This window comes from Erpetoichthys calabaricus, chromosome 9 (genome assembly GCF_900747795.2).
Source record: "Erpetoichthys calabaricus chromosome 9, fErpCal1.3, whole genome shotgun sequence".
In the NCBI taxonomy this organism is placed as follows: domain Eukaryota; kingdom Metazoa; phylum Chordata; class Cladistia; order Polypteriformes; family Polypteridae; genus Erpetoichthys; species Erpetoichthys calabaricus.
Window position 1 is genome coordinate 10,064,081 of NC_041402.2, and position 23,116 is coordinate 10,087,196.

The 23,116-nt window shown below is 47.1% G+C and overlaps 1 protein-coding gene across 1 annotated transcript in view; it reads right to left on the reverse strand.

Annotated features, from left to right (window-relative positions):
- The window catches only part of olfml2a (olfactomedin-like 2A), a 139,457-nt gene that overhangs the window by 21,883 nt on the left and 94,458 nt on the right, over positions 1-23,116 (reverse strand). Inside the window, exons 3-5 of the mRNA XM_028809144.2 lie at positions 20,081-20,188; positions 9,944-10,129; positions 7,175-7,403 (exon numbers count right to left, since the gene is read on the reverse strand). Coding sequence (XP_028664977.1) covers positions 7,175-7,403; positions 9,944-10,129; positions 20,081-20,188 — 523 coding nt within the window. The remainder of the gene's footprint in view (positions 1-7,174; positions 7,404-9,943; positions 10,130-20,080; positions 20,189-23,116) is intronic.

Genomic DNA, 23,116 nt, shown 5'->3' on the forward strand with positions numbered 1-23,116 from the left:
GGTAGCCTCCCTTCGCCTTCGGGTGGGGGGACGGGTCCTAACTGTTGTTTGTGCGTATGCACCGAACAGCAGTTCGGAGTACCCACCCTTTTTGGAGTCCCTGGAGGGGGTGCTAGAGGGCATACCTTCTGGGGACTCCCTCGTTCTGCTGGGAGACTTCAATGCTCACGTGGGCAATGACAGTGAGACCTGGAAGGGCGTGATTGGGAGGAATGGCCCCCCTGATCTGAACCTGAGCGGTGTTTTGTTATTGGACTTCTGTGCTCGTCACGGATTGTCCATAACGAACACCATGTTCAAGCATAGGGGTGTTCATATGTGCACTTGGCACCAGGACACCCTAGGCCTCAGTTCGATGATCGACTTTGTGGTCGTGTCGTCGGACTTGCGGCCACATGTCTTGGACACTCGGGTGAAGAGAGGGGCGGAGCTGTCAACTGATCACCACCTGGTGGTGAGTTGGCTTCGATGGTGGGGGAGGATGCCGGTCAGGCGTGGTAGGCCCAAACGTGTTGTGAGGGTCTGCTGGGAACGTCTGGCAGAGCCCCCTGTCAGAAGTAGCTTCAACTCCCACCTCCGGCAGAACTTCGACCACATCCCGAGGGAGGTGGGGGACATTGAGTCCGAATGGGCCATGTTCCGTGCCTCTATTGTTGAGGCAGCTGACCGGAGCTGTGGCCGTAAGGTGGTCGGTGCCTGTCGTGGCGGCAATCCCCGAACCCGCTGGTGGACACCGGCGGTGAAGGATGCCGTCAAGCTGAAGAAGGAGTCCTACAGGACCCTTTTGTCCTGTGGGACCCTGGAGGCAGCTGATAGGTACCGGCAGGCCAAGCGGAATGCGGCTTTGGTGGCTGCTGAGGCAAAAACTCGGGCGTGGGAGGAGTTTGGGGAGGCCATGGAGAATGACTTTCAGATGGCTTCGAGGAGATTCTGGTCCACCATCCAGCGTCTCAGGAGGGGAAAGCAGTGCAGTGTCAACACTGTATATGGTGGGGATGGTGCGCTGCTGACCTCGACTCGGGACGTTGTGGGTCGGTGGGGGGAGTACTTTGAAGACCTCCTCAATCCCATTAACATGCCTTCCAATGAGGAAGCAGAGCCTGGGGACTCAGAGGTGGGCTCCCCCATCTCTGGGACTGAGGTCACCGAGGTGGTCAAAAAACTCCTTGGTGGCAGGGCCCCGGGGGTGGATGAGATACGCCCGGAGTTCCTCAAGGCTCTGGATGTTGTAGGACTGTCTTGGTTGACACGCCTCTGCAACATCGCATGGACATCAGGGACAGCGCCTCTGGATTGGCAGACCGGGGTGGTGGTCCCCATCTTTAAGAAGGGGGATCGGAGGGTGTGTTCCAACTACAGAGGGATCACACTCCTCAGCCTCCCTGGAAAAGTCTATTCAGGGGTCCTGGAGAGGAGGGTCCGTCGGATAGTCGAGCCTCGGATTCAGGAGGAACAGTGTGGTTTTCGTCCTGGTCGCGGAACAGTGGAGCAGCTCTACACCCTTAGCAGGGTCCTGGAGGGTGCATGGGAGTTCGCCCAACTAGTCTACATGTGTTTTGTGGACTTGGAAAAGGCGTTCGACCGTGTCCCTCGGGGAATCCTGTGGGGGGGTACTCCGAGAGTATGAGGTACCGGCCCCCCTGATAAGGGCTGTTCAGTCCCTGTATGATCAGTGCCAGAGCTTGGTCCGCATTGCCGGCAGTAAGTCGAACCCGTTTCCAGTGAGAGTTGGACTCCGCCAGGGCTGCCCTTTGTCACCGATTCTGTTCATAACTTTTATGGACAGAATTTCTAGGCGCAGCCAGGGCGTTGAGGGGGTCCGGTTTGGTGGGCTCAGGATTGGGTCACTGCTTTTTGCAGATGATGTTGTCCTGTTTGCTTCATCAGGCCGTGATCTTCAGCTCTCTCTGGATCGGTTCGCAGCCGAGTGTGAAGCGGCTGGGATGAGAATCAGCACCTCCAAATCCGAGACCATGGTCCTCAACCGGAAAAGGGTGGAGTGCCCTCTCAGGGTTGGTAGCGAGATCCTGCCCCAAGTGGAGGAGTTCAAGTATCTCGGGGTCTTGTTCACGAGTGAGGGAAGAATGGAGCGTGAGATCGACAGGCGGATCGGTGCGGCATCCGCAGTAATGCGGGCTCTGCATCGGTCTGTTGTGGTGAAAAAGGAGCTGAGCCGCAAGGCGAAGTTCTCAATTTACCAGTCGATCTATGTTCCTACCCTCACCTATGGTCATGAGCTATGGGTAGTGACCGAAAGAACGAGATCGCGAATACAAGCGGCTGAAATGAGTTTCCTCCGCAGGGTGTCTGGGCTTTCCCTTAAAGATAGGGTGAGAACCTCAGTCATCCGGGAGGGGCTCAGAGTAGAGCCGCTGCTCCTCCGCATCGACAGGAGTCAGATGAGGTGGCTCGGGCATCTGATCAGGATGCCTCATGGACGCCTCCCTGGTGAGGTGTTCCAGGCACGTCCAACCGGGAGGAGGCCCCGGGGAAGACCCAGGACACGCTGGAGGGACTATGTCTCTTGACTGGCCTGGGAACGCCTTGGGATTCTCCCGGAAGAGCTAGAAGAAGTGGCCGGGGAGAGGGAAGTCTGGGCATCTCTGCTCAAGCTGCTGCCCCCGCGACCCGACCTCGGATAAGCGGGAGACAATGGATGGATGGATGGAACTGTATAAATGCAGTACAATAGAACAGAATCTATAAAAGGTGGGTACTATCCATAGGTGCATTAGCAGGTATTTGTTACAATTTAACCATGCAGATAGTGTTTTAGGGCTAATAAAATGGCATTGCTAATTGTTCAATCTACGTCATACAAAGCAACGTCCAAATGACAGATGCATACATTCAGTACAAAAGTATATATGGAAGGTTGGTACTAAGCAAAGCTCCAGTAGCAGTGATTTTTTTTAACTTTGCTTTGAATAAAGACATCAGTTTAATCAAGTGTAAATGTCATTTATTTTGTCAATTCGTAACATTATTGGTTAATGTGTAATAAGTCTTTGCTAATGCATCCTTTCTTCCACTGACGCTCTTATATTGATTTTATGTGTTTTGTAAGTTGATTTGGATAAAGCATAAACTAAATTAATAAATTGCAGCCCTCCACTATGCTACAGGTGTTGGTCATAAAATTAAATATCATGACAAAGTTGATTTATTTCAGTAATTCCATTCAAAAAGTGAAACTTGTATATTAGATTCATTCATTGCACACAGACTGATGTATTTCAAATGTTTATTTCTTTTAATGTTGGTGATTATAACTGACAACCAATGAAAGTCCCAAATTCAGTATCTCGGAAAATTAGAATATTGTGAAAAGGTTCAATATTGAAGACACCTGGTGCCACACTCTAATCAGCTAATTAACTCCAAAGCCTTTAAATGGTCTCTCAGTCGAGTTCTGTAGGCTACACAATCATGGGGAAGACTGCTGACTTGACAGTTGTCCAAAAGACGACCATTGACACCTTGCACAAGGAGGGCAAGACACAAAAGGTCATTGCTAAAGAGGCTGGCTGTTCACAGAGCTCTGTGTCCAAGCACATTAATAGAGAGGCGAAGGGAAGGACAAGATGTGGTAGAAAAAAGTGGACAAGCAATAGGGACAACCGCACCCTGGAGAGGATTGGGAAACAAAAATGTGGGGGAGATTCACAAAGAGTGGACTGCAGCTGGAGTCAGTGCTTCAAGAACCACCACACACAGACGTATGCAAGACATGGGTTTCAGCTGTCGCATTCCTTGTGTCAAGCCACTCTTGAACAAGAGACAGCGTCAGAAGCGTCTCGCCTTTGGACTGCTGCTGAGTGGTCCAAAGTTATGTTCTCTGATGAAAGTAAATTTTGCATTTCCTTTGGAAATCAAGGTCCCAGAGTCTGGAAGAAGAGAGGAGAGGCACAGAATCCACGTTGCTTGAGGTCCAGTGTAAAGTTTCCACAGTCAGTGATGGTTTGGGGTGCCATGTCATCTGCTGGTGTTGCTCCATTGTGTTTTCTGAGGTCCAAGGTCAACGCAGCCGTCTACTAGGAAGTTTTAGAGCACTTCATGCTTCTTGCTGCTGACAAACTTTATGGAGATGCAGATTTCATTTTCTAACAGGACCTGGCACCTGCACACAGTGCCAAAGCTACCAGTACCTGGTTTAAGGACCATGGTATCCCTGTTCTTGATTGGCCAGCAAACTCGCCTGACCTTTGTGAAGAGGAAGATGCAATACGCCAGACCCAACAATTCAGAAGAGCTGAAGGCCACTATCAGAGCAAAATGGGCTCTCATAACACCTGAGCAGTGCCACAGACTGATCGACTCCATGCCACGCCGCATTGCTGCAGTAATCCAGGCCAAAGGAGCCCCAACAAAATATTGAGTGCTGTACATGCTCATACTTTTCATGTTCATACCTTTCAGTTGGCCAACATTTCTAAAAATCCTTTTTTTGCATTGGTCTTAATTGATATTCTAATTTTCTGAGATACTGACTTTGGGACTTTCATTAGTTGTCAGTTATAATCATCAACATTTAAAGAAATAAACATTTGAAATACATCAGTCTGTGTGTAATGAATGAATCTAATATACAAGGTTCACTTTTTGAATGGAATTACTGAAATAAATCAACTTTGTCATGATATTCTAATTGTATGACCAGCACCTGTATTCTTGCATATTTGGAGAGATGACCACTCTGCCTGGATATTCAGGATATTCCACTTCCACAATGTCGACCCCCCCTACATGGTTTCATTCACTTTTCATCAGCGTACGTCATCCTTTCTGAATTAAAAAGAACGAGCTTAGTGAGCGAAGTCAGCACAAGCCCCTCACTGTGTGACCGTTAACAAGGCACGATTGTGTGGCCGACAAGACAAGAAGCGGACATCAAAGTAGGAGCCCAGGGGCAGCCATGTTAACGCAGGCTGTTGGTAGCAGAACAAGAAGGCACTTGTGTGTGACAAACTTTTATTATGTCCGGCCCGGTCCTTGGCACATGCCCTACGTGACCCCAACTGGAGCAGAAGATGCCAGGCGGCTAGCAGCCCAGACGGATGGTGCTCCCTCATCCACTTAGCCTCTCACTGTCCTCCTCCCGTTAGCATTTGGGGTTGGGGGGGCCCTGCAACGCCTTACATAAGGGGCCTTATGGTGTCCAAGGATTTGTGGCTTTTAGGATGATTAAAAGGAAATGGGCAACCCTTGACTTAACTGGACGTGACGTGCTGACTATTATTCTTGCAGGCTGGCGTAATCTTTGGTGGCCTTTAGGCTGGCCTTTCTAAATTTACATGGGTTACGGAGTTGCCGTCACCCAAAGTGGTTCTTTTTGCCCTTTTGTTTTTTCTAGCCTCCATATATCACCCTCCATAAATTCCTGCCTGGATTTACTGGTCTGCGGTGGGTTGGCACCCTGCCTGGGATTGGTTCCTGCCTTGTGCCCTGTGTTGGCTGGGATTGGCTCCAGCAGACCCCCGTGACCCTGTGTTTGGATTCAGCGGGTTGGATAATGGATGGATGGATGGATGGATTATTAAAGTGCTACTCTGCTGACGTAGCTCTCTTTCTCATGGATGGGGGGTCGATTTGTTTCAAACCAGTTTTGTTAAACTTGACTTGCATGTATGGAATTTTTTTTGATTTTAATAAAATATGAATAAAGTTCACAGACATCGTAGAATCCCCCCCCCCTACGAAATATTCCCATTTTTTTTGCATTACAGCCTTAAATGCAAACACACACACAAATATTTCTTCCCAGCTTTAGTTACTCAACGCACCCTCTAACATCCAAGTGAAAGATAACACAGCTACAGTTCAGAAAAATGATAATAAAAATCAAAAACAAAAAATCCTGAGATTAATAAAGGACCCCCCCAATGTCAATGTCATTTTGTTGACCCCCGTGACCCTGTGTTCGGATTCAGCGGGTTGGATAATGGATGGATGGATGGATGGATTTACTGGTTACGGTAATCTTTACCCACTGTGTGCTTCAGATTTTAAAATACTGGCATGGTAAGAAAATGTCCAATAATCTGGAAGATGGCAGAGGAGTTAGGGTGGGCATCTCTTTAGGATCAAGAGGGCCTGGCCACAGATTTCTGGAATGACGGAGACTTTAGGCCCACTGCCAGGCACTCACCAATGAATGCCACTCCTGACTTTCTTGTCTCCGTTGATACGAAAGGTGGCACACAGGGCACATGTGAGGCTCCTCCATCATTGATAAGGTGAAGGGGTCTCCTTTGGTGTCTCTTCAGAGGGTCCTTGGGCACCACTGGTTTGACTTTGTGTTGCTCATGGAGTCCCGAATGAGGCAGAAGACCTGCATTGTGGGGGTGCGTCAGTTACGGCACTACGGCCATGTGGCGCCATTACCCGAGGGTGATCCGGCTCGCAGGACCCTCATTGTTGAGTGGTTGGACCAGGCCAAGGGGACGCCCACCTAACACCTGGCTATGGCAGATAGACGATCATTTCCGGTGGGTGGGACTAAACCGTGAGTCTGCCTTGGGGGGATTTTGCCAACTTGGGTACATGCTGTACCAGTGCCTGCTCCCCAACCTGATCTGACCCTGACCTGACCTCAGGTTGGAGCCAAGCAGCAGTGAGCATTTGGCAAGAAAAAAAAAAAACACTGAGTGGGGTGCCAGTCTACTACATGGCACACTCACACACATACTGTGCCAACTTACGCTCACCTGTTATCCTGTCCTGTTCATCTTTTGAATATGGGAGGAAAATGGGGGTCCCTGAGAGAATATAGGCCCTGATTTGAACCCCAGTCCTGTGTGGCAGTCCTGCCCAGTACTGTGCCAACTACAGCATAACACACAAAAAAATGGAACCAGAGTATAAAGCATCTTGAGAGGGTGGGCACTCTAAAAAGGCACTATATACACACAGAGTGCTCTGCACCAGTGTCTTTGATTCATTAGGCTGGGAGGGAGAATCCCACCACACCGCTGCGCAACCAGAATGCAAGTGAAAGTCTGGTGGTCTTCGCGGTCGCATTATTTTTTTTTGTATGTTTTGCTAGGGTATAACAACACACAAAAGACGCAAAGGATGATGGGCCGGAGGGTCTCAGTGGAAATGTAAAGTTGGGGGGGGGGGGGACAATCTACAGAGTAAATAAAAGACACCAACGATGAAAAATGAACTTGACCTTTACTGCTGACGTTGCTCTCGGCGTTGTCCGTGTGCCCTGCTTTGTAGTACGTGATGCCCCTGATGACTCCAGGCTGGTGGCCAGCGGCCTTGGCCTTGGCAGTGGGCTTCACGGGTTTCACGCTTTCCTTCTTAGGCTTGATGGGTTTCTCCTTCACCGGTTTGGGTGGCGGCGCCTTCTTGTTGACGTATTTATTGGTGTCTTTCGTCTTCCCGCCCGCCGTGTCCTGAAGAAGAAGAACAAGGAGAACAAGTCACACTGTGAGGGTCAACGAGAACTTTAAAACAGCAATTTGAATGTGCCCCCCACCCCCCAGGATGTTCTGTCAGGACCACCTGCTGGAAACCCACGGAGAGAGCCCTCGACTCATTACTGCTGCCAGTGCGCCCCCTTGAGGAAAAGAAATGAATGAAAGATTGGGTGGCAGAGTCAAGGAATGAGTGAGTGAGTGAGTGAGTGAGTGAGTGAGTGAGTGAGTGAGTGAGTGAGTGAGTGAGTGCGGAGCAAATTAATGAAGGGGCAAGTGAGAAAGTTGGTGAATGATTGGAGGAATGAAAGTGTGAAAGAGTGAAGGCTTGAGTGACTAAACAAACACAAATTGGTGGCTGAGTCTGGGAATGAATTAAACAATCAATCAGCAAGTAAATAATGAATGGATAAAAAAGGGAAAAATAAGAGGGTGAGTGGCTGCTTGAATTAATGATGAAGTGAATGAGAATGAGTGAATGCATGAATAAATAAATGAGTAGGCAAATGCATGAGTGGAAACAGAATGAGTGAATGAATGAATGTGTGTGGGAGTGAGTGGAAGATCGGGTGACCAAATGAATAAAGTGGTCAATGAATGAATGAATGAATGAATGAATGGGTCAATTAGCAAGTGAATAATAAATGGACGGATGAACAAGGATGTGAATGAATGTGTGAGCCACTGACTCACTTGATGAAGGAGTGAGTGAATGAACAAATGAAAGATTGGGTGGCAGAGTCAATGAATGAATGAATTGGCAAGTGATGAATGGGTGATAGCATGAATGAATGAAAGAGTAAGTGAGTGGGTGAGTGTGTCAATGAATGAATGTCTGAACTCGGACCAAATTAATGGAGAGGTAAGTGAGAAAGTTGGTGAATGAGTGGAGGAATGAACGAGTGCGTGAATTTATGAGTGGATGAATGAGGGAGCAAATTAATGAATGAAAGTGTGAAAGAGTGACTAAACAAACAAATTAAGCAATCAATCAATTAGCAAGTAAATAATGAATGGAGGGCGGCACGGTGGCACAGTGGTTAGTGCTGCTGCCTCACAGTAAGTAGATTCGGGTTCTCTCCCCTGGTCCTCCCTGCGTGGAGTTTGCATGTTCTCCCCGTATCTGCGTGGGTTTCCTCCCACAGTCCAAAGACATGCAGGTTAGGTGCATTGGCGGTCCTAAATTGTTCCTGGTGGGTGTGTGTGTGCCCTGCAGTAGGCTGGTGCCCTGCCCCGGGTTTGTTTCCTGCCTTGCGTCCTGTGTTAGCTGGGATTGGCTCCAGCAGACCCCTGTGACCCTGTAGTTGGGATATAGCAGGTTGGATAATGGATGGATGAATAATGAATGGATAAGTAAGGGAATAAATAACTGCATGAGTGGATGTTTGAATTAACAAAGGAGTGAATAAGTCTGTGAATGAGTGGATGAGTGAATAAATAAATGAGTAAGTAAATGCATGAATGGATAAATGACAAAGTAACGGAATGAGTGAGTGAATGAATGTGTGAGGGAATGAGTGGAAGATTGGGTGACTAAATGAACAAATGAATAAAGTAGTGGCTGAGTCAATGAATGAATGAATGAATCAGTCAATTGGCAAGTGAATAATGAATGGATGGATGAATGATGATGTAAATGAATGTGTGAGTGACTGACTGAGTGAATGAATGAAAGATTGGGTGGCAGAGTCAATGAATGAATGAATTGGCAAGAGCACGAATGAATGAAAGAATGAGTGAGTGAGTGAGTGAGTGAGTGAGTGAGTGAGTGAGTGAGTGAGTGAGTGAGTGAGTGAGTGAGTGTGTCAATGAATGAATGAATGCAAGTCTCAATGCTGACCAACTTAATGAAGGGGCAAGTGAGAAAGTGAGGGAGTGAGTGGAGGATTGGGTGGTAACTAAATGAACAAATGAATAACTTGGTGGCTGAGTCAGTGAATGAATGAATTATTCGGTCAATTGACAAGTGAATAACAAATGAATGGATGAACAAGGATGTGAATGAGTGCGTGAGTTCATGAAGGAGTCCAGGAGTGAATGAGTGGGTGACTAAAGTAAGTAAATGATCCAATGAGTTGGTGACCGAGTCAGTAGCAGTCGGGTGTGGTGTCACGTTAGCCATTATGGATGCAGTGAGCCGTCAAGTCAGTGACCACCTTTTTGTAATCAGGACCACAACCCGCCTGAAAAAGGGGCCTCACTTGCCTTGAAAGACTGCATACTGTAATTGGTCCGGTGAGCCAATAAAGGTGGGTGACATTGTGCTTGACTTCTCACTGACTGAGTCAATGAATGAATGAATAAACTAGAAAGTGAATAATGAATGAATGAGGGCATGAAAAATGTAATGAATGAATGAATATGTGAGTCAAGGAAGTTTGAATGAGTGAGTGAATGAATAAATGAATGAATGAACGAGAAAGTCACTGAACTGATCAATGAATGAACCAACATGTCTACTTGTAATCTGAACTCCATTTTAGCCCACCAGGCAGGACGTTGTCCCTTGAAGCCCCTACCTGCACTTTGCTGTCCGGGATGGCCGCAGCGTCCTTCTGCAGCAGCTGCAGTCCCAGGTTGGAGATCTCCTTCTTAATGCCCATCATGATGTCCGAGTAGTTCTCGTAGCGCTTCAGCTGGTTGGTGAGGTTAATCACGCTGTCTTTCATAAATTCATTCTCTCTTGTTAGGTTGGTCTTTATGGTCTGTGGTAAAAGAAACAAAGCAATCGATAAATAACGTGAAATGACATTCTCAAAACCACTTGGCCTAATTCGGGAATTTAGGGGGGGGGAGGCCAACATCAGAGTCAAGGAAAAGTTCATTATAATGTTAGAATTTGTCCATCCATCCATTATATCCTAACACAGGGTCATGGGGGTCTGCTGGAGCCAATCCCAGCCAACACAGGGCACAAGGCAGGAAGCAAACCCCAGGCAGGGCAAAAGCCCACCGCAGGGCATACACACACCCACACACCAAGGGACAATTTAGAATCGCCAATCCACCTAACCTGCATGTCTTTGAACTGTGGGAGGAAAGTGGAGCACCCGGAGGAAACCCACGCAAACACAGGGAGAACATGCAAACTCCACGCAGGGAGGACCCGGGAAGCGAACCCGGGTCTCCTAACTGCGAGGCAGCAGCTCTACCCACAGCGCCACCATGCCTCCCTGTTAGAATTTGTTCTCGTGGGATTCCTCTGAACTCCCATCTCCAATCACAGAGGTGCAGAGAGGTGGAGAGAGGTGTTCACAGGATGGTCAAACTGTTCTTTAGATGATGAAACTGATGCTGCAAGAATTATTACAAGAACAATAAAATACGAAGACATCACTCCAGTTCTTACATCCTGACACTGGCTCCCTGTTAAGTTAAGGGCAGATTTCAAAATCCTCCTTTTAACATATAAAGCCTTAAATGGCGGAAGTCCGGCTTACTTGTCTGAACTAATCATGACTTACAAACCTGAACGCAAATTAAGATCTCAAGATGCCGGTCTGCTTGTGACTCCATGGATTAATAAAATAACAGTGGGAGGTTGAGCTTTTAGTTACAGGACCCTCTAAACTGTGGACTGGTCTGTCTGCTACTATAAGAGATGCCCCTTCGGTCTCCTCTTTGAAATCCTGGCTGAAGACTCACGACTTCAGTTTAGCACACCCTGACTAGAGCTGCTGATTAACTGTACAGACTGCATCTCTGTTGTTGGTCATTAGCACTAAAACATAAGTAACATGATAGTTAGAATTGGATACTAACCCTCACCTATTCTGTTTCTCTTCTCGGTACTCAAATATGGCACTTGGTGCCCACTGCCCACCTGCCAAGTTGTTTTGCCTGCCTAAGGTAAAGTCATCTCTGATGGGGGATCGCAGGAATCGATGGGTAGAGGGGTCCTGTCATTGGCGCTGACTCAGCTGTGGAATGGCCAATAGGGGGAGACAGCTTGATGGCCGAGGTCTCCAGATCCTATTATGGGATATCATCTGCTGTTGAATTCTGCTCTGTACTTGTCATATTTCTATTGGACTATTATATTGTATTGAGGATGCCTTGTGTTCTCTTCTGTGTATTATTTTGTATTGACCCCCTTCTTTTTGACACCCACTGCATGCCCAACCTACCTGTAAAGGGGTCTCTCTTTGAACTGCCTTTCCGGTTTCTTCCATTTTTATACCCTTTTTTAGGAGTTTCTCCTTGTCTTCTTAGAGAGTCAAAGCTCGGGGGGCTGTCATTAGACAGGTCCTGTCAAAACCCATTGCGGCACTTCTTGTGTGATTTTGGGCTATAGAAAAATAAATTGTATTGTATTGTATTGTGGAGTTGATTGATTCAACTGCTCTGATTTGACTGAACACCTCAGTGACTGCCTCACAGTGTGACCCTGAGCAAGTCAGTTAACCCATGTGGACGCTAGAGGGCACTGTTGCTCCTCAAACCCGACAAGCAGACGCTGATGACACACGTTAAAAGCACCGAGAATTTCTTTTTATTCCTTTCTCTTCTTTCACAGTGCTCTCCGCCAGCACAGCCACAAACAAATGCACCATTCATTTTCTTTCTTTCTTTTTCTCTTTCTTTCTTTCTTTCTTTCTTTCTTTCTTTCTTTCTTTCTTTCTTTCTTTCTTTCTTTTCTCCTCCACACCTCCCAGCAAGCATTGTCCCCTTCCACCCGACTCTGGCTCACTTCTTTGAGGTCTGTCCAGTTCTTTTATATTGGCTAACCCGGACGTACTTCTGTGTTTCGGCTCACATGTCCTGCCCATACTTCCGGTCCTTCCACAGCACCCACTGGTGGCACGGCACCCAACAGGGCTGAGATACTGAACTCCAAGTCCCAGGATGCCCTGTGGGAATCTGGGGCACCGCTATACTCCAGGGGAGCTGCCACCTAGTGTCTTGGGGGAGGCAGTGTCCTAAATCCTTCCATTTTAGGGGCATCCCAGCTGGGTTGAGCTGCCGGCCGTCTCTTACACCCGCCTGTGCTCTAACAAACAATAAAAAATGGAGGCAAACAACAGCAATGACTCTGCACTGGTAAGCCACCCAGGTTAAAAGTGTAAACCAAATGCAGAATAATAACCACAACAGTGATAGATAGATAGATAGATAGATAGATAGATAGATAGATAGATAGATAGATAGATAGATAGATAGATAGATAGATAGATAGATAGATAGATAGATAGATAGATACTTTATTAATCCCAATGGGAAATTCACATGATATAGTGCCTTTCTTTAAACACCACCAGCCCGGCCCACTGTGCCAGTCGTGCAGTCTTCAAGTCTACTCTATGGTGGGAGCACAAACAAGTTGCACGTCTTGCTGATAACCACCGAGTGAGTCATTTGTCAGTAACTTTTATATAGCGCCTTACAAAGTGGCTGCATGAGGGGATGGAAGGAGGAATGACTGCATTACCTGATGGAGCGATGAATACACTGATGGAAGGATGGATGGAAAGACTAATGATGGATGGACGGATGAGTTGGTGGAATGAGAGACGAGCTGGTGGCAGGAGAGATGGATGCATTTAATTATTAATTAACAGAGGGATCAACTAGTGGATGAAGGGTCAACGGATGCTTAGAGAGATACATGAATTGATGGGCGAGTACACAGTAGGACAGATGAGTGGATGGATGGAGAGGTGAGCGGCTGAGCTGTTGGATAAATAAATGGAGGGATGAAGGAATGTGAATGGATAAAATGGATGGAAAAAACATCTGCATTGGTCCTGCATTGCCGGCAGTAAGTCGGACCCGTTTCTTGCCCTTTGTCACCGATTCTGTTCATAACTTTTATGGACAGAGTTTCTAGGCCAGGGCGTTGAGGGGGTCCGGTTTGGTGGGCTCAGGATTGGATTACTGCTTTTTGCAGATGATGTTGTCCTGTTTGCTTCATCAGGCCGTGATCTTCAGCTCTCTCTGGATTGGTTCGCAGCTGACCCTTTTGTCCTGTGGGACTGTGGAGGCAGCTAATAGGTACCGGCAGGCCAAGCGGAATGCGGCTTCGGTGGTTGCTGAGGCAAAAACTCGGGCGTGGGAGGAGTTTGGGGAGGCCATGGAGAACGACTTCTGGACGGCTTCGAGGAGATTCTGGTCAACCATCCGGCGTCTCAGGAGGGGGAAGCAGTGCAGTGTCAACACTGTATATGGTGGGGATGGTGCACTGCTGACCTCGACTCAGGACGTTGTGGGTCGGTGAGGGGAGTACTTCGAAGACCTCCTCAATTCCACTAACATGCCTTCCAATGAGGAAGCAGAGCCTGGGGACTCGGAAGTGGGCTCCCCCATCTCTGGGACTGAGGTCACCAAGGTGGTCAAAAAACTCCTTGGTGGCAGGGCCCCAGGGGTGGATGAGATACGCCCGGAGTTCCTCAAGACTCTGGATGTTGTAGGGCTGTCTTGGTTGACACGTCTCTTCAACATGGACATCAGGGACAGTGCCTCTGGATTGGCAGACCGGGGTGGTGATCCCCCTCTTTAAGAAGGGGGACCAGAGGGTGTGTTCCAACTACAGAGGGATCACACTCCTCAGCCTCCCTGGAAAAGTCTATTCGGGGGTCCTGGAGGGGGGGGGGGGTCCGTCGGATAGTCGAACCTCGGATTCAGGAGGAACAGTGGGGTTTCGTCCTGGTCGCGGAACAGTGGACCAGCTCTATGCCCTTAGCAGGGTCCTGGAGGGTGCATGGGAGTTTGCCCAACCAGTCTACATGTGTTTTGTGGACTTGGAAAAGGCGTTCGACCGTGTCCCTCGGGGAATCCTGTGGGGGTTACTCCGAGAGTATGGGGTACCGGCCCCCCTGATAAGGGCTGTTCGGTCACTGTACGATCGGTGTCAGAGCTTGGTCCGCATTGCCGGCAGTAAGTCGAACCCGTTTCCAATGAGAGTTGGACTTGCCATGGCTGCCCTTTGTCACCGATTCTGTTCATAACTTTTATGGACAGAATTTCTAGGCATAGCCAGAGCATTGAGGGGGTCCGGTTTGGTGGACTCAGGATGGGGTCACTGCTTTTTGCAAATGATGTTGTCCTGTTTGCTTCATCAGGCCGTGATCTTCAGCTCTCTCTGGATCGGTTCGCAGCTGAGTGTGAAGTGGCTGGGATGGGAATCAGCACCTCCAAATCCGAGACCATGGTCCTCAGCCGGAAAAGGGTGGAGTGCCCTCTCAGGGTTGGGAGTGAGATCCTGCCTCAAGTGGAGGAGTTCAAGTATCTCGGGGTCTTGTTCACGAGTGAGGGAAGAATGGAGCGTGAGATCGACAGGCGGATCAGTGCGGCGTCCGCAGTGATGTGGGCTCTGCATCGGTCTGTCGTGGTGAAAAAGGAGCTGAGCCATAAGGCAAAGCTCTCAATTTACCGGTCGATCTACGTTCCTACCCTCACCTATGGTCATGAGCTATGGGTAGTGACTGAAAGAACGAGATCGCGAATACAAGCGGCTGAAATGAGTTTCCTCCGCAGGGTGTCTGGGCTTTCCCTTAAAGATAGGATGAGAAGCTCAGTCATCCAGGAGGGGCTCAGAGTAGAGCCGCTGCTCCTCTGCATCGAGAGGAGTCAGATGAGGTGGCTCGGGCATCTGATCAGGATGCCTCCTGGACACCTCCCTGGTAAGGTGTTCTGGGCACGTCTAACCGGGAGGAGGCCCCGAGGAAGACCCAGGACACGCTGGAGGGACTATGTCTCTCGGCTGGCCTGGGAACACCTTGGGATTCTCCTGAAAGAGCTAGAACAAGTGGCCGGGGAGAGGGAAGTCTGGGCATCTCTGCTCAAGCTGCTGCCCCCGCGACCCGATCTCAGATAAGCGGAAGAGGATGGATGGATGGATGGATGAATGGATGGATGGGTGGATGGAAAAAAACACACACACAATGAAAGGTCAATGGAGGGATAAACACGTATCTTGTTAGGATGAGCTGATGGATGGAAGGATGGATTTAGGGGCAAAGAATGTATATATGAAGGGATAAATGTATGGAAGAAGAGATTGTGAGATTATTTGATGGAGGGACCAATGACTGGGCTGATGGATGGGTGGCTGAGTTATGGAAGGATGGATGGCTGCATTGATCACAGTGTACATCAAAGGATGTACTGATGGAGAGGTGGATGGATGGGTGAAAAATTGTAAGGACACATAAGTGGATAGAGAGTAGGAGGAACGATATGGATGGATGAATTCAAGGATGGGTGGATGGTTGGATTAATGGAAGGATGGGTGCATCATGAACATGAATGGATGGTGTAGATGCCACATGGGCTGGATGGACATCCAGGCCAGGAGAGGGGATGGATCCTTACCTGGACGGGAGGACCAAAAGGGATGGACGGACAGCTCACCAGGAAAGAAAGACATCACTGGAAGCTTTTTATTCCCCCAGCACGCTAGATGGCAGCAGCCCCGGATGTCGGTGCCCACATAGGAAACCAGCAAGGCATGCTGGGAGATGTAGTTTGGCAGTGCAGACCTGCTGGAGTCACTGGAGGCCACGAGAGGGCGTTGCAGGGAGATGGGCTCCCTGTTACAATGGACTTCCGTGTAACCCAGAAGTGCTTTGATCGGGCAATCGCCCTGGCACAGGAAGGACTCCCAGGTCTGTAATAAAGGGGGCCGCACTCCCTTATCCAGGTGAGTCTGAGCTAGGAGGTGGTGGAACAAGGCTTGAGTGGAGGAGGGCAGTGCGGTAGGGAGAAAGAAAGGAAGTATTGCGGAGTGAAAAGACCCGTATTGTGTATTTTGCTTGTGTTTATATCACTTTCTGGAGGTAAATGTAATAAAACCTTCCAGTATTTGAACCCGGGACTGTGCTTCTGTGTTCGTGACGGGGTTTGGGCTTCTATCACCACGGAAAGATGGAGCTGTGAAAGAATGGCAGGGTGACAAAAGAACAGATGAGTGAATGAATAATGAATATGAAGTAAAGACTGATGACTGATGAAGACATTGATAGACTGATGAAAGGATGGATGGATGGATGGATGGGTGAAGAGATGAGAGAACAACTGGATGGACGGATGTATGGATGGATGGATGAGTGAAGAGATGAGAGAACAACTGGATGCACGGATGGGCCAACCAGGATGGATAGAATTAAATCGCCGTCCGGTTTTGCCTCACTTTATATCTTTTAAAAATAAACCCTTGCAGGCCCGCCTTCTCCTCCCACTCCTGCGGTCCCCCCAGTTCCTCCTGGCAGGAACCCCGTGGTTAAGGGTCAGCCGCAGAATCCAAAGCCGAGGACATTAAAGTTACACCACAATTAGGATACAAATGTTGTAGCCAGCACTAAAAATGTAATTTAGGAGAAACAGGAGGCGCACCCCATAATTAACAGGCTGATACATTAGAAGCCGGCGCGGCCCGCAGTTTATTTGAAGAGCTTTGCCCGGGCACTTTGTTTTGACAAATGACTTCCTGCTGGTGGCAGCAGCTCTGCCCTCCATTTAGATTTTAAAAGCCGTCCACCTGCAGCACAAACATATCTTGTCTTCCAGTTTTTTGGCGTCAGTCCGTCACTTTGTCAGCGTGGGCTTTAATGTCACAATGGTCTGCTGGGTTAGGTTTTGACCCAAAGCCTCCCACCACATTTAATTCAACCTGAGGATCACACAGCTGTGTCCCCCTCCAGCACTGAATTCTGGTAATTTTTGGACTGACGGTTTACAAGTCAGTCGTCAGTGCAGCTATGTGACAAAGGAAAGGAAACACCTGATAAGGGACAGCAGGAGTACGTGTTGAGATGTGACACCAGGCTCAGAGCCAGAAGAACCAGCAGGACATCACCACTGACCACCATCAAGAGGGGCAGACTGTCGGAGAGCACGAGAATGGCTTAGCTGAGCAATACATGATCTCATTGGCTAAGGACAACTGTGCATGGTGGACCTCACTGGTTGGGGACAACTAAGAATGGGAGACATCACCAACTGGGACAATTTTGGACAACTGACCAAATCAGCTATGGACGATTAAAAATGTGTGACGCCGTCTGCTAAGGACAGCTATGAACTTGTTACCTGATCAGATAGAAATAACTAAGAATAAGTGACCTCGTCATGTAAAGATAACTGAGGGCAACTGACCTCACTGGGTAGGAGCAGCTGTGGACAACTGACCTCATCAAGTGGAGACAGCTGTGGACAAATGACCTCACCAGCTGGGGACAACTAAGAATGAGTGACATCACCAGCTGGGACAATTTTGGACAACTGACCAAATCAGCTAGGGATGACTAAGAATGAGTGACCTTACTGGCTAGGGACAACTGTGAATGAGTGATATCACCAGCTAGGGACGGCTAAGAATGTGTCTGCTAAGGACAACTGTGAACTTCTTACCTGATCAGATAGGAATAACTAAGAATAAGTGACCTCATCAGCAAGAGCCAATGGAGAATGAGGGATTTCATAAGCTAGGAGCAACTATGGACAACTGGCCTCCTCATCTAGTAATAGCTAAGGACGTGTAACCTCATCAGCGAGGCATGATTGTGGATGATGGACCTCATCGACTAAGGTCGACTAAGAAGGAGTGACCTCATCAAGTAAAGATAACTGTGACCTCACTGGGTAAGAGCAGCTGTAGACAACTGACCTCATCAAGTGGAGACAACTGTGGACAAATGACATCACCAGCTGGGGACAACTAAGAATAAGTGACCACATCAGCTAAGGACAGTTGTGAATGACTGACATCATCAGCTAAGAATAAGTGACCTCAGTAACTAAAGTCAATAAAGAATTGAGTGATTGTAACAGCTAGGAGCAACTAAGAACAACTGACCTTATCAGCTAGGGACAAATAAGAATATGGAACCTCATTATCTGGAGCAACTATGGACAACTCACCTCATCGAGTAGGGGCAACTGTGAAAAGTGATGTTATCAGTTAGGGACAACTAAGAATAAGTGATCTCATTAGCTAAGGTCAACTGTCGATGACTGACCTCAACAACTTGGGACAACTAAGAATGAGAGACCTTGTCAAGTAGGGGAAACTGTGAACAAGTGGCATCATCAAATAAGGGCAACTAAGAATGAGTGACTTCATCGGCTGAAGACAGCTGTGAATGACAGACATCATCAGATAATGACAACTAAGTATGTGTGACCGCCTTGGCCAAAATCAATGAAGAAGGAGTGATTGTAACATCTAGGAGAAACTTTGGAGAACTGACCTTATCAGTTACCGACAACTAAGAATATGGAATCTCGTCAGCTGGGGCAATTGTGGACAACTCCCCTCATTGACCAGGGTTAACTGAAAGTTAGTGACCACATCAAGTAGCGAAAAATGTGAACAACTGACGTTATCAGTTAGGGACAACTAAGAATGAGTGACCTCATCAGCTAAGGTCAACTGTCATTGACTGACCTCAACAACTTGGGACAGCTAAGAATGAGAGACCTTGTCAAGTAGGGGAAACTGTGAACAAGTGGCCTCATCAAATAAGGGCAACTAAGAATGAGTGACCTCATTAGCTAAATTCGATGAAGAACGAGCAATTTTATCAGCTAGGAGCAACTATGGAGAGCTGACCTGATCGGCTAGGGACAACTAAGAATATGGGACCTCATCAGCTTTGGCAGCTCTGGACAACTCACCTCATTGACTTTGGTTAACTGAGAATGAGTGATCTCATCGAGTAAGGGCAACTAAGAATGTGTGCCTCATTAGATGGAGGCAATTCTGGACAACTGACTGAAACATCTTGCAGCATCTGTGGAGACCCAACATGATCAGCTAGAGACAGCTAAGACCGTGTAACCTCCCTGACAAGCAATGGCCCTAAATGAGTTATTTATAGGAAAAATTGCTACTATAGCCAGGATGGTGTTCATTGTGAAAGGTGCTATATAAAATCACAGGCAAATTCCTTCGTGTGACCCTGAGCAGGACCCTTAAAGTGTCTGTTCTCTGCTATGAAATTCAGTTGTGGCTGACTGACTATGCTGTGTGTAATAACTGGTCGTGTCAAAAGGTGCCATTTCAGAGCAGAAGGTTGGCGATTCTGCACCCACCAGGGACCCACAACGTAACCCTGAACTGTTAGACTAACCTCACTGTGCCATAGCTAAGATGGTTTGCACTACAAAAGGTGGCCCACCCTGCTCATTCAACTCCCACCTCTGACTTACTGTGTGACCCTGAGCAGGTCCCTTTAAGAAACTGCAGTGTATGTGGACTGACCACCGCAAAAGGCGCTATATATAAAATGAGAGGTTTGCTAGTTCCACCACCACCACCACCACTGTGTGGCGTTAATCAAGTCCCCCCGCTGTCTCTGTTCTAAATATGCAGCCAAACCCACCATACTTGTGTCCTGAAATGTAGAAAGGTGCTATATAGAGGTTACCTGGTTTTAAATGTAACAACAGGTAAAGAAGGAAGGCCAATCAGAGGCTCAGCATGGCTACTTAATTGTCAGATTGGCAGGAATAGTACTGGCCCCACCAGGACTAAGTGTGCCCACCCTGGTTTAGTTAAATGTTTTTCACCCTTACTGAGTGATTAGATTTTCAATCTTAAAATTCATGAAATTTATAACCCCCTGTGCCCCTCTGGTGATGCCATACTTTGGAGGGCATCATGTTCACCCGCCCCCATTAGACCCCCGCAGAATGAGAACAATGCCGTGCCACATTACCTCTTCCAACGTGTTCATCTGAGAGACGACCTTGTTGATGTAGGAGTGCACCTTCATCATGTCCATGCTGTACAGCGTCCCCTCCAGCACCTCCACGATCGACTGCAGCTGTCAAGTTAAACAAGCCAGAGTTTAGGGCAGAGCTGGCACCACGTCTTGTTTACTCCAAGCCTCCATCCAACTCCTACATTCGGATCGCCATCTGCGGCATTAGTGGCCAAATAACATTTAAAAATAATTTTATTTTAACCTCCAGTGGCTGGATTGGAGAAACTTGATGTCCAGCATCTTGGAGATCAGACGGACTTCTAATTAGAAGGAAGCGTTTAGTCCAGTGTGCCAACGGAATTTCAAAGTGTGACGCATTCTGAATATAATGAGAGCAAAAGCAACACAGCCTTTAAAAATAAGACGTCGCCACAATGAACCAAACATACACACATGTTTACTAAGTAAATGTGGCACTTGAGACCCAATGTGCCCACGCTGCCAGCTGTCTCCTCGCAACACTTCAAAATGCCATTCAAGTATCCACAGTGAGGGATGCAGCGGACACACACGATCCAAGGAAGTCCATGTTTGGAAATCTTCTCACGTTTACTCTTTGACTTATTTATTGCCATTTAAAGAGATTGTCTTCTTCACTGCCATCGAGCCTTTGGCTGCCTAAACTGACCCGAGTTCAACGTCTTGTACTGGTCAGCAGGAGTCGTCACATTGTCACTTGTGCCGAGTTCAGTGGAATTCATATTTGAAATCTGACCAAAATGCAACATGTTATCATTCTCGGGCGCCATGACAAACGAGAACGGTTTAAAATATGTAACTTACTTAGTATTATATAGTGCCTTTCACTGAAGAATTGAAGACTGGGTGCCTGGGTGATCACTAAGCAATTTAGACAGCCCGTCCACCTATGATTCTTAAAAACAGAACAAAAGGCACTAAACCTTTATCTGTGGTGGTTAACTATCTGATATAGGATATAGCGCCTTTCTATCTCTAGAGCTATCTGTTATATAGTGTCTTTCCTACATATCTAACTATCTTTCATTAGCATACAGCCTTACCCACTAATTCTCCAATCTTCCATCCATCCATCCATTTTCCAACCCGCTGAATCCGAACATAGGGGTACGGGGGTCTACTGGAGCCAATCCCAGCCAATACAGAGCAGAAGGCAGGAACCAATCCCGGGCAGGGTGCCGACCCACCGCAGGACACACACAAACACACACACACACCAAGCACACATTAGGGCCAATTTAGAATTGCCAATCCACCTAACCTGCATGTCTTTTGACTGTGGAAGGAAACCCACGCAGACACGGGGAGAACATGTAAACTCCACGCAGGGAGGGCCTGGGAAGAGAACCCGTGTCTCCTAACTGCGAGGCAGCAGCGCTACCACTGCGCCACCGTGCCGCCCGTTCACCAATCTTTCTATCATTAATTAAAGCAGTAAATTTTAAAGCCATGCATCTTATACAGATATTTCACATCTATCTATCTATCTATCTATCTATCTATCTATCTATTATATAGTGCCTTTCACATCTATCTATCTATCTATCTATCTATCTATCTATCTATTATATAGTGCCTTTCACATCTATCTATCTATCTATCTATCTATCATATAGTGCCTTTCATCCATCTATCTATCTATCTATTATATAGTGCCTTTCACATCTATCTATCTATCTATCTATTATATAGTGCCTTTCACATCTATCTATCTATCTATCTATCTATTATATAGTGCCTTTCACATCTATCTATCTATCTATCTATTATATAGTGCCTTTCACATCTATCTATCTATCTATCTATCATATAGTGCCTTTCATCCATCTATCTATCTATCTATTATATAGTGCCTTTCACATCTATCTATCTATCTATCTATTATATAGTGCCTTTCACATCTATCTATCTATCTATTATATAGTGCCTATCACATCTATCTATCATTAATTAATATGTATTGCACCTTTCCTATGTATCTGTGATTCATTAATGTAGTCTCTCTCATATCTGATTCTCTTTCTATTGTAAAGGAAAGCAGGGGTGGGCTGGCTTCCCAAATTAGATGGCTGGTGTTCCCTTTCTTTGGTGGGATAGCAAAGTGGAAGGACGGGGAAGACCACCTATCAGACTTGTATACTCCCCCAGTGTGCTAGGTGGTTGTGACCCTTTGCTGGATCGGCCATGCACATACCCATAGGGCAACCTGGGAATTGTAGTCCTCACCTCACTCATGGAGATAGAGTTAGAATGGTAGGAGGACAAATCTCACCTGGGCAATGTAGAGAAGAAAGGAAAAGGGTATGGAGATCTGTTATGCCGCCTACAGGCCACACTATCTATCTATGATTAATATAGTGCCTTTCTTAAGTATCTATCATTAATTAATATGGCACTTTTCATATTTATTTATCTATAATATAATGCCTTTCCTACGTATCTGTCATTAATTAATATAATGCTTACTGATGTATCAATTATTAATTAATATTGTGCCCTTCACATCTATCTATCTATCTATCTATCTATCTATCTATCTATCTATCATTATTCTTGTGCCTTTCCTACTCATCTATTTATAATTAATGAATGCAGTGCCTATCTGCCTATCATTAGTTGATATAGCGCCTTTCATGGTAATGGCTTTGAGGTTGGTGCAGCCCCCCCCCCCACTCAGTCCACAGTGAAGTCAGTGGCTTTATTCAGTGCGTTGACCGATTCGTCCCATTCCACATTCGTTTAACCCTTGGTCAGCACACACTCCTCCTTGTCTCACTGCTTGACGCCTCATTAGCACATCCACTGTGCCCGGCTGGAGTTTCATAATCGCGTATTTCTCAGCCCATTATGAGTCATCAGTCATTGGGCACAGTGCATGGCACATCTCACTTAGCGTTGTGCTTGGAGCATCTGGTATCCATCACTCTTTATTATATAAGGAGATGTAAGAAAATAACACCGCTGGCCAAAATGCTCTACATACACAACAGAGACAGGGTGGCATTCATA